Here is a 16713-nt window from a genome sequence, read left to right on the forward strand (position 1 = left end):
GTGAGGCATGTGTTTATGAGGGAAAAACATTCCAGGTGAAGGGAACAGCAAGTGCAAAGACCTGGAGAGAAGGACCAGGCTGTGTAGGAAGAGAGCAAGGAGGCCAGTGAAGCTGGAGGAAGGGGGAGGGTGGGAGGTGGATGGAGGAGGAGGTGAGATGGGGGGGATGGGAGGAGAGCGTAGAGCCTGGTGGGGCCACTGTGAGACCTCGGACTTTTGCCCTGGGATGGGGGAGCCGGTACAAATGTGTGTGTAGGTGACAGGGATAGGACGTGAGGTTCCCTTCTGCCTGCCCCTCACCAGAAGGGAAGCCCAGTCCCCTCCCCGCACCTTCTCCTTTCTGATCACTCCTACCCGATGTGGTCAACATCCTCATGCCCAGCTTCCCATCTCATCTCTCTCAAACCAGTCACACCCCTCCTCCCTCCCCTCCCCGATCACCTCACCGGCTTGCAGGTGCACATCACAGGGGTCCACCGGGGAGCCAGAGACCAGCGGGAAGCAGGCGGACAGTGTTTTCCAAGAATTGCCAAAGAGTTGTGGGGTGCTCTCAGGCACACCCACTGGGGACCTGCAGCCACGGCAGAGCCACATTCACACACTGGCCCACGTGTACCCAAGTGAACATACAGCATACACCCAGGTAAGCATCCACCTGCCCATGTACACACACGCACACACACCCACAGAACACAAATATATGCCAGACACGCAAACAGCCAAGGGGATCTACACAGACACATTCAAACACATACAATTACAAATGTGCGTGCATACACACACCCATCACGTTCAACAGGCTCCTAACGGGCTTGAGGCCACACACTGTCCCCCTCACCACCCTCCCCAGTTCTTCATGTCAGAAAGAGATAAACAGGAACACCATCAACCAAACTTCACCACATCAAGACTTCCTCTTCCCTTCCCCAAGGGCAGTTCCCCCAAACTCCTTTGCCCTCCCTCTCTTTCCAGGTGGGAAATAGTCACATGAGGGGCAATAAAGGGGGGAAGGGGAGAAGCATGTTTCCTAGACAACACCAGTCTCCAAAGGTCACCGAACTGGGTGTAGATGGTAGAATGGAGAGAGATCATAGTGTCCATGAGGGGCAGGTTCTGCCTGGCGCCCACCACAGGCACATTATTGCTCCAGAGCAGTGAGAACACTCAAGTTACACAGAGCAGTATTGCCACCCAGAGTTCACAGTTAGCAGCATGGCAAGCAGCCCACACTAAACAAGGTCTGCCCTCACCATTCTAACCAGCTGCGCTAACATCAGCTCCACCAGGCAAGGCAGAGTAGGGTGCTACATTTTAAAATGTACATGCATGGAAAAGCTCCCAGGTTTTTCCTGTTCTTGCTTTTCCAAACAAATTCTCATTTCTGTCTGAAGAAAGCCTCTCATGTTTCCTTCTGCATCACCCAACGCATGTAACTTGAAGGACTGGCCAGAGCCTTCAGCCGTCAAGATCAACCCTTTGTTCTCCCTTCTGGAAGGTCAGACTCTCGTCCTCTCTCAAATTCCTCAACTGTGTCCATGCCTAGATAGACTTTTCTCTCAACTCTCTGTCAGTCCATGGGAAATAGCCCTCCCCAGAATACTGGGAGGCTCACAGGATGCAAACCACAAGCACCAGGCAGGAAAGGTACGTGAGTTAAAATGGCCTGGTGGGATAGAAAGCAAGGGTTTGGGCATCATTGGTTTACTGGGGGCTCACACTCATCTAAAAGTGTTCACAACCAGTTAAAACAGACAAAACCGTGAGCCAGATCAAACTCAGTCTGAGGTCCACCCATAGTAAAACCTCACTGTAAAACAGTATTTCTCAAGGTATCTCTCTAGACCTCACAGACTAGAATCACAGAGGTGCTTATTAAAAATTAGATTCCCGAGCAGTACCCTAAATCAGATTCTTGAGGAGTGGGACCCAGGAATCAGCATTTTAACAAGCTCCCGGGATGATTCTTCGGCGCAGGAAAGACTGTGAACCACTGCTTTAAAGAAACATACTCAAATTTAAATGTAGAGGACTAAATAATCAATGGTGCACGTTGGGAACACTGAGAGCCCACGGCAGCCCGGGAGAAACGTTCCTAGGCAGCGCCAGCCCGCACACACTCTTAAGGGGCCTGCCTCCCCCTCTCCTTCCAGTTCCGGGTCAGGGCACGTACAGGAAGTCGTCCTGCGTGTTGCCGTTGAAGGTGCCGCAGAGGCCCACAGTGTCTTCTACCCATCGCTGGTCCACCTGCAGGTACAGCCGCGGTCCTTCGCGGTCGTAGAGCACCCGCACACCCACGTTGGTCCTCACGCGCAGGAACACGGACGAGAGCCTCCGGATTTCAAAGGCGTCTGGGCACAGAACCGGAGCGGGGATGTAGGAGGTTCAGACAGTGTCACCCCATCCACCGCCACCACCTGCATGGCCCACGCTGACCCCCATACCCAGCCCAGTCTTCACACACAGTGAGGCTCTGCCTGGGGGTTGGTTTGGGGAGCCTTCAGAAAATCCTATTCAATGATTAAGTCAGGACCCAGGAATAACGTACCATGGCAGCTCCTGCTGAGAAATTTCTTCTAGCATCGAGTGCCAATTAAAGCTTTGCCTCCCTAAGTCGTGTGTTTCCTTTTCTAGCAAAGGAGAATTCGGTTAACTACCCTTTTTTTTTTCCCACAGTGACTACCAGGAAGCTCACAATATGATTTCTGATTCAATTGTAGCAATTTTAAGTTTTAGATTCAGTTGTAGTGAATTTTACACATTTTGTGGCTTGCCTTTTTTTCGGGGGGCAGGGCTCTTTACACTCTTGCATCTCCCCTCTTCTCAATCTTGAGCCCTTATCCTTTTTTCTTTTTTAATTTTTTTCTGGTGCCGTTTTATTTCTTAATAGTTTTGCCATTTTTGTTAGATGTGCTTCCTACGAGCTGTCACAAATACCTTGTGAAATCAGAAAGGATAATAATTAATAGATAGTGAGAGTAGGGATGGAAGACAGCTCCATTAATATCCTAATGTTAGGAGAAGCCATCATACTGCCATGAAGCCCACTGTCATGTTGGGATGGGGACAAAGACAATTTTATAAGTCCAGAGTCCATGTTCCTGGGACCAAGGTGTCCCCCTGGCCTGATTCACCCAGTATTAGAATGTGAGCTGTTGCCCGTGTGGCAGTGCCTTTGGCCAGAAGAGCCTGGGCCACCACCTTTCAGCTAGCTCTCATCCACCAAGGCCGTACCGTCTGTGTAGGGTGGGGTGACCTTGTACTGGTCAAACAGAAGGACATCCCCTGCTTGGGTCAGGGTCACCTGCCTCCGAGGGTCCTGATGCAGAATCACTGACACTGACTGGACACAGACTCCATCCTGGTTCTAGAGAGAAAGGAAGGCCAAAGGGGCAGAGTTAGTCTGTCTTACCTGCTGGTCCCAACAGAGCCCTCCAAAGGCAGGGATTTCAGCACAGTCTGAGGCTAGGGGAAGCCTCCCCACAGTGACAGAGGCCCAAAGGACATTAGGGGTCCTCTAACCAAATGCTTTCATCTGGGGAATGGTAAGGCAGAGGCACAGACTGGAGAAGGTTAGTGGCAGAACTGGGAAAATACAAATAAAAATGATAGTCAACCCTCAGGCTATGACACAGAGCCGAGATGGACCCCAGATGACCCAGAGTCCAGCCCCAGAAACACTGGTCTCCCCACTTGACTGCAATCCAGGACTTTAATTTCATCCTTTTATGGGTGTTTATGTAGCTCTTTCTATGTGTCACATCTTGCAGAGTATCACGCTCCACTCATAAGCAGGCAGGAAATGAGCTAATATTCTCTAGGCCTCAGGTTCTCGTCTCTGAAATGGGTAGTACACATTGGGCCCATTCATACCTCCCTTCCACAGAAGATGGTCACACAGTCATACATGATGAAAATGATATAGTCCCTGCCCTCAAGAAGAATAGATATTCGTGTGGGATACAGACATTAAATAAGTAATTACAAAGTTGGTTAATTATTATTTTGATCAGTGCTGAAAAGAGGTGTAGGGTGCTAGGAAAGCATATAGTGAGGGAACGAGACTTAGCCTGCAGAGATAGGAAAGGTCATCCTAGGGAATGATAATAGTAATGTAACAATAATATAACAGTTATACTACAATATTATTATAACATAATAATAACAGCTAACTTTAGAGTTATGTTCAAGTACCATTCTGATATATTTTTAAACATATTTACCCACCTAATCATCATAGCAATCCTATTCAGTAAGTACTACTAACTACTCCATTATGCAGATCAGAAAACTGAGGCATGGGAAAAAAGCTCAAGAGCCATTTGAGCTGAGATCAGAAGGATGCATAGAAGCTGGCTGGGTAACGGAGGAAGGCAATGGGGAAGACATCTAGGCAGAAGGAACAACCTGTACAAAATCCCTGACAGGAAGGCTTTTACTGTATTCAAGGATGTAAAAGAAGACCAGAGGGGTCAGAGCCCACTGGGCAAAGTGGTTTAAGGTTCAAGAGGTAGGCAGAGGGCTTCCCTGGTGGCGCAGTGGTTGAGAATCTGCCTGCTAATGCAGGGAACACAGGTTCGAGCCCTGGTCTGGGAGGATCCCGCGTGCTGCGGAGCAGCTAGGCCCGTGAGCCACAACTACTGAGCCTGCGCGTCTGGAGCCTGTGCTCCGCAACAAGAGAGGCCGCGATAGTAAGAGGCCCACGCACCGCGATGAAGAGTGGTCCCCGCTGGCCACAACTAGAGAAAGCCCTCGCACAGAAACGAAGACGCAACACAGCAAAAATAAATAAATTAATTAAGAGTTAGGACTTCAACATATTCATTAAAAAAAAAAAAAAACAACGAGGTAGGCAGGGGCCAGCTTAGGCAGAGCTTTGTAATATTTTTGGACTTTATCCTAAGTTCAAAGACAGCCAGAGAAAGTGTAACAGGAAAGTAATACAATCGAGCACTGAAATGAACTGATCAGAGCTTGAAATTTTTCAGAAAGACATTGTCCAACCAGTTATGACCTTTCTTTTAAGTTTCTGCCCAAGGGGACAATCCCTGAAACAGCTCAAAATCATCGTGCCTAAAACATCACCTTCTTTGTCAAACTCACTTATCCTCTGGTGCCCCCTGGACATGTCACTGGTGCAGGAAGAAAGCCTGCACCTTTAGTCAGTCTTAGGTTCAAATCCTGATGTCACTGAAAACCATAAGACCCTAAAGAACACACTTAACTTCTACAAACCTCTGTTCTCTCCTCTGCAAAATAGAGATACAACATGTGGTTGGTCCTCCCTATTGGATACATATAAGAAAAGTGCATGAAATACTTTGGGGTTGCATTTGTCAAAGCCACAGAACTTTACAGCATAAAGAGTGAACGCTAATGTGTGCAATCTAAAAAAATCATGTAGGAGGTCAGGGGATCCCAGAATGGAATGCAGACTGTGACAGAAGCATCTAATATATCACAAATATATGAAGCAACCTCACTAAAGGGGTCTTGGGGAAAGCTGTTGACCTAAGTTACTTTGGAAATAAATGGAGTTTGTAAGACTAAGAGCAAAAGGAATTGTGCCTAAGCACTGTACTCTACTTGATAAAGTTATTTCCCATGGAGATACAGGATAATAATTCTGATGCTCTTCTACATGTATACTGGAATTGAACAGTTAGGTAAATGAATAGGTGAATAATGGAAGCCAGGTTTCTGACTGTTGGAGTGGGTGTTTAGAGATAAGCGAGGGGAGGAGGCTAGAATGATCCATATGGCAGTACCTTAGAGTTGGAACATGAGTATGAACTCCTGACTAGCACACATCATATGGTTATTTATAGAAATATTTATCGATATGTGTATATATGTTGGTTAGACAAGGATATGCATGGGTTATTCATATATTTCCTTTCTCTGTCAGCTGAAATGGCCTAAAAGAAATGATACCCCAGTAGCAATGAGCATACCTAGTGCGTGCCCAGGTCTTGGTTTCTGACACCATTCTCTAATAAAAGGAACAAAGAAAGCCTGGTAATATTTTTGCAGAAATGGCTGATTCTAGGACTGGGACAGGAAATATACGAGATGAGCCTGGTACATGTTGTAGGGCCGAAAGGTTAAGGAAGTACATACACACACACACAGTGATGGAGGTGTGTCAAAGGGACACAGGAGCCACGTGAAAGACTGCCCAATGGCCAAAGCTGAACAATCTGAGTAACAAAATTAAAAAGTATTGGATTATAAACCAAATTATAAAATAAGTATCCATGAGGGCTTCCCTGGTGGCGCAGTGGCTGAGAGTCCGCCTGCCGATGCAGGGGACACGGGTTCGTGCCCCGGTCCGGGAAGATCCCACATGCCGCGGAGCGGCTGGGCCCGTGAGCCATGGCCGCTGAGCCTGCGCGTCCGGAGCCTGTGCTCCGCAACGGGAGAGGCCACAACAGTGAGAGGCCCGCGTACCGCAAATAAATAAATAAATAAAATAAAATAAAATAAAATAAATATCCACGAGCGCATGCTGATATAAATGACTGAATAAATATATCAGGGAGAAAAAAACGAATCTGCAGAAAAACTTGCGTAAATTCTGTGCCTTCAAGGAGGGGAGCATAACTCCCCATTCTTCAAGTGTGGGCTGAACATAACGACTTTTCTTCCAAAGAGAAGAACAGTATGGAAAGGGGGAAAAAAGAGTAACTTCTCGGTGGCAAACACTACCTCAGCTGGATCAAGGTCCATATCAACAATAATAAACCACGTTGATAGTGTGTACCCTTGGTAAGATGTGATGAAAAGGACACCTTACCTCCGATCCTCCTCCCCAAAACCCACAACCCCACTCTAACCATGAGAAAAACATCATACAAATTCCAAAAGAGGGGTATTCTACAAAGTAAGTGACCAGTATTCCTCAAAACTTTCAAGGTCATCAAAAATGAAGTGTGAGAAACTATAACAGCCAAGAAGAGCCTAAGGAGATGTGATGACTAAATGTAATGTAGTATCCTAGAACAGAAAAATGACATTAGGTGAAAAACTAAGGAAATCTGAAAAAGGTATGGCTTTAGTTACTGATGTATCCATACTGGCTCATTATTTGTAATTAACGTAAGATGTTAATAATAGGTTGTGACAGGCTTTCTGGACAACACCCAGCCTTGGATCGGGCTCAGCTCTTCCTCCTGCTGGCTGTGGGTTGTCAGAAATGCCCCAAGCCTCTGTAAGCTTGTCTCATCATATTGAAAATAGGGAGAATAATAATAACGACCAAGTGGGGGTATTTTGAGCCTTAAACTAGATGCTGTATGCAAAAGTGATTGAAGTTCCTAGCGCTGTGCCAGTAGTTTTCATCATCCTCTCAGTTACTGTCCTCACCCCACCCCATTCTGTTCACCCAGACTGAAGTCACAGCTTCCTCTTTGACTTTTCCTGCTTCTCTCCCACATCCCCCCTAACTTTACCAGCCACAGTCAGCCAGTTGCCAAGTCCTTCTGCTTCTGTGTTAATGCATTCTAGAACATTCCAACCTCACTGCCTTTCTCATGTACTCTAATCCTCCTGGATTGCCCTTCCTCCCCATCCTCAAATATACATATTTTATTTCTGTTTCTCTTTCCAGGCCCACTTCTTAGGTCACTCAGCTCAAATGCCACCTCTGCCATGAGGCTTTCCCTCTTCCTTTCTTCTACCCCACAGGGGTATTTCTTCCTTCACAGAACTCCCCTCTTACAGCACTGATGGTGTTGTATCTCGTACTGAAGCAAACCGACCTGAGGACGTGATGGACCTCCCACATCAGGCTGTGAGCTCCTGGCAGGTAAGACCAGGTCAGATTCATCTGTGTAACCCTCACCGTGCCCAGCCCAGGACTGGCCCAAAGCTGGCCCTCCATCAGTTCATCAGCATGGATGACGTCACAAGGGGGAGACCCGGCTCCGGGTAAAAAGAACGTGCTATCAAGAGGCGCCATCCAGCACTGAAGCAGGTTACCTCAGGCTGAGGCTGGCCAGCCAGTCAGGGACACGTTAGAGAGAGGGCTGAGTAAGGGACCCCCCGAGGTCCCACAGCCCTCAGGTATTCTAAGACGCCAGACCTCCATAAGTGGGAAGGAGCCCAGCTGGGCTGTGTCTGTCTGCCTTGCCTTTTGCCACCCTCAGGATGTGATGAGAGTGACCCAACTTTTGAGGACAAGTATTCTCTTGACTCAGATAGCAGCCAAGGTCAGGGCCAGGCCATTCTCTGGCAGAGAAAGGGGTGGGGGCCACTGAAGCCTAAAGAGGGAGAAAGCCCAGCCCTCCACCTAGTCCACAGCCCAGCATGGGTCCCCAGGGCCAGCGAGGGGCATGTCCAGCTGATGTCTGCTCACACTCAGGGCCTCAGTGCTGGGGCTGCAGAAGCCAGCAGGGAGGAGGGACTGGGGGTGGCCCCGCTGGCTAGGGGTGTGAGCCCCTGCTCCTCTATGCCAGGAGGGGCTTCAGTGCCACCCAGACCAGGACTGGTGAGGTTGGCTAGCACGGTCAGCTCAGGGACAGTACAGTCACTACTGAGAGACAAACAAGCTCACATCTACCCCAGACCTGTAGGTTGGCCTTTTGCTCAGTTATGTTCACAAGTGGTTGACACAGCTCAGGGCTCACCTCCTCTAGGAAGCCTTTCCTGATCCACCTCCTCCTCCCACCTGGCATCTGGGTGAAACAATAACACGGAAAAGTTCCTACATGCAGATCTACTCTGTACTGCTCATGTTGTCACAGCTCCTGTAACATAGTAGGTTATGGGGGTCACTTGTCTGCCTCATGCACCAAACTGTAAGGTCCAGGAGGGCAAAGCCAGGTCTAATTCATCCCAGTCCCAAAGACTCAACACAGCTTCTGGAAGACATAAATGTTCAGTATATGCTGAATGAACGAATGAATAAATGAATAGAGATGCTGAAGGTACAATCCAAGGAAGCAGAGATTAAGTTGAATTAGACCAATTTTAGAGATTTTTTTTTACCATCGCATCAAAAAGAATAAAATACCTAGGAATAAACCTACCTAAGGAGACAAAAGACCTGTATTCTAAAAGCTATAAGATGCTGATGAAAGAAATCAAAGATGACACAAACAGATGGAAAGATATACCATGTTCTTGGATTGGAAGAATCAATACTGTCAAAATGACTATACTACCCAAGGCAATCTACAGATTCAATGCAATCCATATCAAATTACCAATGGCATTTTTCACAGAACTAGAACAAAAAATTTTAAATTTGTATGGAAATGCAAAAGAACCCAAATAGCCAAAGCAATCCTGAGAAAGAAAAATGGAGCTAGGGATTTCACTGGTGGTGCAGTGGTTAAGAATCCTCCTGCCAATGCAGGGGACACGGTTTCGAGCCCTGCTCCAGGAAGATCCCATATACCATGGAGCAACTAAGCCCATGTGCCACAACTGCTGAGCCTGTGTGCCACAACTACTGAAGCCCGCGTGCCCAGAGCCCATGCTTCACAACAAGAGAAGCCACTGCAATGAGAAGCCTGCGCACCACAACAAAGAGTAGCCCCCACTCGCCACAACTAGAGAAAGCCCATGTGCATCAATGAAGACCCAATACAGCCAAAAATTAATTAATTTTAAAAAAGAAAAACAGAGCTGGAGGAATCAGGCTCCCTGACTTCAGAGTATACTACAAAGTTCCAGTAATCAAAACAGTATGGTACGGTGGACACTATAAAACTCTTAGAGGAAAACGTAGGCAGAACACTCTTTGACATAAATTTCAGCAATATATTTTTTGACCCACCTTCTGGAGTAATGAAAATAAAAACAAAAATAAACAAATGGGACCTAATTAAACTTAAAAGCTTTTGCACAGCAAAGGAAACCATAAACAAAGTGAAAAGACAACCCACAGAATGGGAGAATATATTTGCAAATGAAGCAACTGACAAGGGATTAATCTCCAAAATATATAAACAGCTCATGCAGCTCTCTGTCAAAAAAAAAAAACCCAATCAAAAAATGGGCAGGGCTTCCCTGGTTGCGCAGTGGTTGGGAGTCCGCCTGCTGATGCAGGGGACACGGGTTCATGCCCCCGTCTGGGAAGATCCCACATGCCGCGGAGCGGCTAGGCCCGTGAGCCATGGCCGCTGAGCCTGCGCGTCCGGAGCCTGTGTTCTGCAACGGGAGAGGCCACAGCAGTGAGAGGCATGCGTATCGCAAAAAAAAAAAAAAAAAAAAAAAAGGGCAGAAGATCTAAATAGACATTTCTCCAAAGAAGACATACAGATGGACAAAAAAACACATGAAAAGGTGCTCGATATCACTAATTATCAGACCAATGCAAATCAAAACTACAATGAGGTATCACCTCACACCAGTCAAAATGGCCATCATCAAAAAGTCCACAAACAGTAAATGCTGGAGAGGGTGTGGAGAAAAGGGAACCCTCCTACACTGTTGGTGGGAATGTAAATTGGTACAACCACTATGGAGAACAGTATGGAGTTTCCTTTAAAAAACTAAAAATAGAACTACCATATGATCCAGGAATCCTACTCCTGGGCATATCCCTGGAGAAAACCATAATTTGAAAAGATACATGCACCCCAATGTTCATTGCAGCACTATTCACAACAGCCAAGACATGGAAGCAACCTAAGTGTCCATCAACAGAGGAATGGATAAAGAAGATGTGGTACATATATACAATGGAATATTACTCAGCCATAAAAAAGAACGAAATAATGCCATTTGTAGCAACACTGGATGGACCTAGAGATTATCATACTAGGTGAAGTAAGTCAGACAGAGAAAGACAAATATCATATGATATCACTCATATGTAGAATCTAATTTTTTAAATGATATAAATGAACTTATTTACAAAACAGCAACAGACTCACAGATTTTGAAAACTTATGGTTACCAAAGGGGAAATGTGGCAGGGGGCGGGGAGGGATAAATGAGGAGCTTGGGATTAACATACACACACTATTATATAAAAAATAGATAACCAACAAGTACCTACTATACAGCACAGGGAACTCTACTCAACATTCTGTAATAACCTATATGGGAAAAGAATCTGAAAAAGAATGAATATATGTATACCTGAATCACTATGCTGTACATCTGAAAATGACACAACATTGTAAATCAGCTATATTCCAATAAAATTTAAAAAATAAAAAACAATGAGGCCCAGGACAGGGAAGTGACTCAGCTAGCAGACGTTCTGGAGCCAGAACCCAGTCTGCTGCCCCCTGGCTCTGCCCAGAAAGAATGGACAGCAGGATGAGCGGGCTGTGGAAGGACCTGAGGCCCTGCCCTAAATCCCCAGCCTCTCTAGGGGGCGGCAGCCAGGGGTGGCTGGCTGGTTCAGGTCTGGGGTCTCAGCCCTTACCAGGCCACATGGGGCATTCTGCAGTGTCACTGTGAAGGTGCCCGAGGAGCGGCTCTTGGCGAGGATGTACTGACACGTGGCAGGGAACGTGTAGCGGCGGCCATCAAAGGTCGTGAAGTGGATGTCGCCAGTCACTGAACACTCGGCTGAGGGGCAGAGAAAGGCAGATAACCCAGGGGAGCTGCCCCACAGGGAGTGCCTTGCCCTGCAGCTCTGAGCATGAAGAGAAGACGGCACCCTGTCCTTGGGTATGAGGGCAGTGTCTGGAGCCCTGCCCGCCCCCTGCCCAGGCCTGTCTGAAGGGAGATGCAGCCCTGCCTCGAGCATCTCCCTCTGACAGGAGACCAGGCCCCGAGCATGGAGACCAGTCTCGGTCCAGGCCCCCCACGCTCAGGAAGGAGCCCATGAAAAACCCTCCCTAACAGGGGTGGAGCAAAACCCCTTAATCAGGCAAAGCAGCTCTGAGGAAATGAAGAGGGGCGTGCTGAGCCAATGGAACTGAGTGACCACCCCACGCCAGCAGCAGGCCTGGCCCCCAGCGCTTCCTTGCCCTAAAAGCTGTGGGACTGGTAGGGGGTAAGGTCCAAGATGGGGCCAGACATACCTGGGCAGACAGATGTGCTGCACAGCCACTTGCCCGCAGTGCATGTGCTGAAACACAGAGACCAGGGGGGCAGGGGCTCACCCCTCCAGGACTAGGATAGACGTCGGAGGGTTGCAGGGTCCGCAGAGCTCCTCCCCGCCCTCAGTTTTCCCAGCTCTAAAATGGGTGATGGAGATTCCACCCATAGAGTGGATATAATGAGATCTCCTGACTCAGAGATGCTGAGTGAGCGCTCCCATGTGGTCAGGCTCCCAGATCCTGGAGGGGCAGCCCTGAGGGAAAGTCCCAGAAGTCACCGCCTCCCCCTTCCCCTCTCCCCAACAGTGGATACAGACCAGGTGTTGCAGTCTTCTTTCACCACAGAACCAGTCGGGTACAGGGTCCCGTGGAACTCACAGGGACACTCAGCTGGTGCCATGCAGCCCCCATCCTCGAAGATCAGCCCTAGGGTGACAGCAAAGGCCGACTTACCTCCATTCTTGTTCACAACACTTTCATGGCTCTCCAGGGCCTGTGAAAAACAGCACCTCACCCACACTCTTTCACCATCCAGCTCACTTTCAAACTTTCTCCTGTATAAATGTTTAATCCCCTCTGAGCAAATAAGCCCACTTCCAGACCTTTCTCAGAGAACAACCCACCCCAAACAAAAGGCATACTGACTAGCTTCTCCTCCCCATCTCTCGAAAGCCTATCACTGCATCTAGAACCAGCTTAGGTGCCACCTCCTCCAGGAAGCCTTCCCTGACAGTCTCTCTTCTTGAAATGAATCCCTATATCTCTTCTTGTCTGAACCGCTGAGCTGGTCCTCACCAGATTATGCCTCAGACTAGAGTCATGTGTGTAAGTGTCTTATCACAGCAACCTGATTTTGATCCCTAAAGTCAATGACTGTATCTTTATACTTTTTATCCTAACCCCCAGCCTAGCCACGTGAGCTGCAAACTATAGATGTGCTGCAAATGTATACACCATGAAAACAGTATGTGGATGAATGTTTAAACAAATGCATGTGTGATAAATGAATAAATGAATGACTGAATGACTTGTCCTCATCTACACACCTTAAAAAGCTCAGTCCCAATGAAATTAAATACCCTGATGAACCTCTCGAGAGCCACAGTTCTGTCCCTACCCTCACCTCCCTTAAGCCATCCATTCATTCATTTATTCACTTATTGCTCGTTCCTTCATTCATTCTGCAAACAAGCATCCTCTGAGCCCTTGCTCCATGCCCATCCGTGTCAGGCCAGGAAGAGGCTGCCAGGCACCCACACCACCCCTCGCATACCGTCGGGGCAGTAGCAGCCATCCACACAGGTTATCTCGCTGTCCACGCAGGATGCCCGGGGCTGGCAGGAGGCGGGGCAGCAGGCGATGCACTCGTTGTAGATAAAGGCCTTCTCCTTGCAGTGCACCGCTTGCAAGGAAGGGAGCAGTATGGCCTGACAGCTCCCTTCTGGCCCCAGCTCTGCCAGGACCCACCCAGGACCCACCCCAAGCCCTGGAGTGGGGGGTGGGAAGGCTTTGATTTTCCTGATTCCCCTAGTCCCAGTGGGAGCACCAGGTGACCAGGAAATTAGTGAGAGCCTGGGAGATGCTGAGAGCCACCCTCATCTCACTCGGTGGCCCCAGGCCAGTCCCTCCGTCTTTGAGCCTCAGTTTTCCCATCTATCACATGCAGATGCAACCTTAGGGCTTAATGCTCTGATAACTGTGGTTCTCAGCAGGACAGGACATTGAGCTGAGGCCTGGGAATGCCACCCACAGCCCCAGGACAGAACTTGTTGGAATCCCTCCCTGCCCACCACCAGGCTGCACCTACCGCATGGCCGGAGCTGGTTCCTCCACCCCTGCAGGGGCTGACCTGCCTGGGCACATGCCCGGGCATACTCTGCCAGCGCCCGGCACCAGGTGGCTTCATCACCCGCTGATCTGTGCAGGGAAACCGAGGGTCACACTGGAGTGAGATCCACCCTGTAGCCAGCCCGCCAGCACCCGATAGAGACCGCCAGGGCTCAGGGCACCCTTCCTCGCCACGCAGCTGGGAAAGGGAGCCAGGGAAGGCAGCTAGGTATACAGACCCTAGGCTGGAGGCAGGAAACCTGGGCTCTAGTCTCAACATTGCCCCTGACTTACGTGACCCTGAGCGGGTCAGGCCCCATTTCTGGGCCTCAGCTGAATGGGGAAGGTCTGTCCTATGCAGATAAGAGTATCAGAGCTTTGGGAAGCATATCTGTTAGGGTCTGGGATCATCAAGCTCAGTGGCCCACGTGATGAACTCCCACCCCAGACTGGGAGAGGTCTCCCTTCAACCCAATACCGCCCGCCCCCCCGGCTCCCCACTCACTGGCAGAGATCGCTGGTACAGCTGGCCGTGAAGGGCAGAGGGCTGACATAGGCATGGCAGGCATCAAAGGGGGGCCGCAGCAGTGCCTCACAGCGGTCATACACACCCTGGGGCAAGGGCCAGGAGCCAGAGCTGGGGGCTGGCAGGGCCAGGTAAAGCCCTCTGACTTTGCCAGTCCCATACAGCACCCCAACTTGAGCCCGAGGGAGAGAAAGGGCCGGGTAGAGAGCAGACAGAAGGGGCATGGGCACCAACAACCCTGGGTCCCTGCAGCCAATGACTTCCCAAGAAGCAGAAGGAAACCAACCCAAGCCAGACACTAGGGTGGGGGTAGAGGCTGGAGCGGGGGGCTGTCCCCAGGATCCAGACCTGCATGGTTCCCTGGCTCTGCTGCAGGCACGGAGGGCGAGGCAGGGAGGAGGTCGTGGGCCCTGGGGGCTGGTTGGGGGCCCGCTCCTGCCAGCTGTGCACAAATTCAGCCACATCTTCCGTCCGCTTCCCTGTAGGGGAGAACCAGCATGACCACAGGTGGGGAGCCCGAGGGGAGGCAGATGGAGCCCAAGAGATGCCAAGAGGAAGGCAAGGAGTTGTAGGACCCAGCCTCGAGCTCCCATTCCAACCTGCATTTCCCTACGGAGCCGTTCTCCTGAAAAATCCGTGTGGTAAGAATAGTCAAGAATGCTCAAGACCCTGTGAGTTCCCTGGAGTAGATCCCTGCTGCTCTAAACTCTGGAAAGCAACACCATGCAATCGAAAGAGAATGAACGTGTGAGCCTGAACAAGCTCCGTACCGCTCTGAGCCCGAGTTTCCCCACATGTGAAACAGGGCAAAGGGTCCCCTTGTGAACTGACTGCAAGGACTATATGAGACCATGTGGGTAAAGTGTTCAGTGTGTCGTGGCTGCTCAAAGGTGTCACTTCCCTCCTGGTCAGAGTCACCATGATGTGGCCTGAACCCTTCACTTTAACTTCTTTTTTTTTTTTTTTCGGTACGCGGGCCTCTCACTGTTGTGGCCTCTCCCATTGCGGAGCACAGGCTCCGGACGCGCAGGCTTAGCGGCCATGGCTCATGGGCCCAGCCACCCCGCGGCATGTGGGATCCTCCCGGACCGGGGCACAAACCGGTGTCCCCTGCATCGGCAGGCGGACTCTCAACCACTGCGCCACCAGGGAAGCCCCACTTTAACTTCTTGCCACTCCTGCTGGAGCCTTTCTCTTCCGGGCTCCCTCTAGCCCTCTGTGCCCTGCTGTCACCCCAGCCCCCTCCAGCCCCCACTCACCTTGCAGGGTCAGTGCCACCTAGCAAAGTGTCCATTAGAGCCTCACACAACCCTAGTAGACATTCTCATCATGGCTGTTTTACAGATGAGGAAACTGAGGTCCAGAGAGGTTAGAAGATGCCTGAGGCCACATACTTGGAAGGGGCCCCTGGCCTCCAATGGGTCTTTAGTGCCATGACCCCAGGGTTCGGTCTCAAGTCCGTTTCCACCCCTTCCAGCCTGACCTATCCTCCATCCCTACCAAAATCCCTTGGAGGCCACCTGCCCTGCACCTCACCATAGCTGGTCACCAGGTCGTCCTGGGGGTCGGCGTTGTTGTTCCCACACAGCCCATGGGTCCAGCCCAGGAGCTCTGGGCTCATTTTAATGTAGACAGCCGAGGTGCCATCCCAGGCCAGCGTGAAGGCCGACTGATGCCGCACGAGGATATAGCCAGCAAGCCGCTGCAGGCGCATGCTCCCCATCACATGGGGCAGCTGGACCCTGCAGGGCAAAGCCAGAGCTTCAGGGCATCCGCACCACCTCCACGAGCCCAGTCCCTTCACCAGAGGACCCACCATCCCCCACCTGAAGGACCCACCACGTACACAGGACCTGCCTCACCCCACAGCCACTGGTACCACAGGGTTTGAGGTCCTTATCTTCCCTGCCCCTGACTTCTTGGGTGCCTGGAAGTCCACCATCAGAAAGGGGTTCTTTTGTTTTCAGAGTTTTAAAGTTGCTTTTTAAAATTGCAATCTTCTGGGACTTCCCTGGTGGTCCAGTGGGTAAGACTCCATGCTCCCAATGCAGGGGACCCAGGTTCGATCCCTGGTCAGGGAACTAGATCCCACATGCATGCTGCAACTAAAACATGCCGCAACGAAGATCCTGCATGCCGCAACTAAGATCCAGTGGAGCCAAAATAAATAAATATAAATATTTTTTTAAATAAAATAAAATTGCAATTTCCCTTGCTATCTGGAATCACAGTGAGGGCAATCATGGGATTCTGAGCACTAATAGTGGTGGCTTTTTATACCAAAATTATTGATGTATCTTTTATTGACAGTGCTTCAATAAACAAAGTGCAGTTAGTAAACTGAAAAATAAAATAAAA

General features: G+C 49.7%; 1 protein-coding gene and 1 non-coding gene across 2 annotated transcripts in view; one reads left to right on the plus strand and one right to left on the minus strand.

Moving 5' to 3' along the window:
• The window catches only part of OTOG (otogelin), an 86986-nt gene that overhangs the window by 60157 nt on the left and 10116 nt on the right, over positions 1-16713 (minus strand). The window contains exons 8-18 of the mRNA XM_060157768.1: positions 15892-16097; positions 14704-14834; positions 14335-14441; positions 13810-13919; positions 13276-13404; positions 12320-12428; positions 11985-12031; positions 11381-11526; positions 3232-3364; positions 2171-2348; positions 447-571 (exon numbers count right to left, since the gene is read on the minus strand). Of these exons, the coding sequence (XP_060013751.1) occupies positions 447-571; positions 2171-2348; positions 3232-3364; positions 11381-11526; positions 11985-12031; positions 12320-12428; positions 13276-13404; positions 13810-13919; positions 14335-14441; positions 14704-14834; positions 15892-16097 (1421 nt within the window). The remainder of the gene's footprint in view (positions 1-446; positions 572-2170; positions 2349-3231; positions 3365-11380; positions 11527-11984; positions 12032-12319; positions 12429-13275; positions 13405-13809; positions 13920-14334; positions 14442-14703; positions 14835-15891; positions 16098-16713) is intronic.
• Positions 16364-16436, plus strand: TRNAW-CCA (transfer RNA tryptophan (anticodon CCA)). Its single transcript has one exon. It is a non-coding gene; the product is annotated as a tRNA-Trp (tRNA).

This window comes from Lagenorhynchus albirostris, chromosome 9 (genome assembly GCF_949774975.1).
Source record: "Lagenorhynchus albirostris chromosome 9, mLagAlb1.1, whole genome shotgun sequence".
Classification (NCBI taxonomy): domain Eukaryota; kingdom Metazoa; phylum Chordata; class Mammalia; order Artiodactyla; family Delphinidae; genus Lagenorhynchus; species Lagenorhynchus albirostris.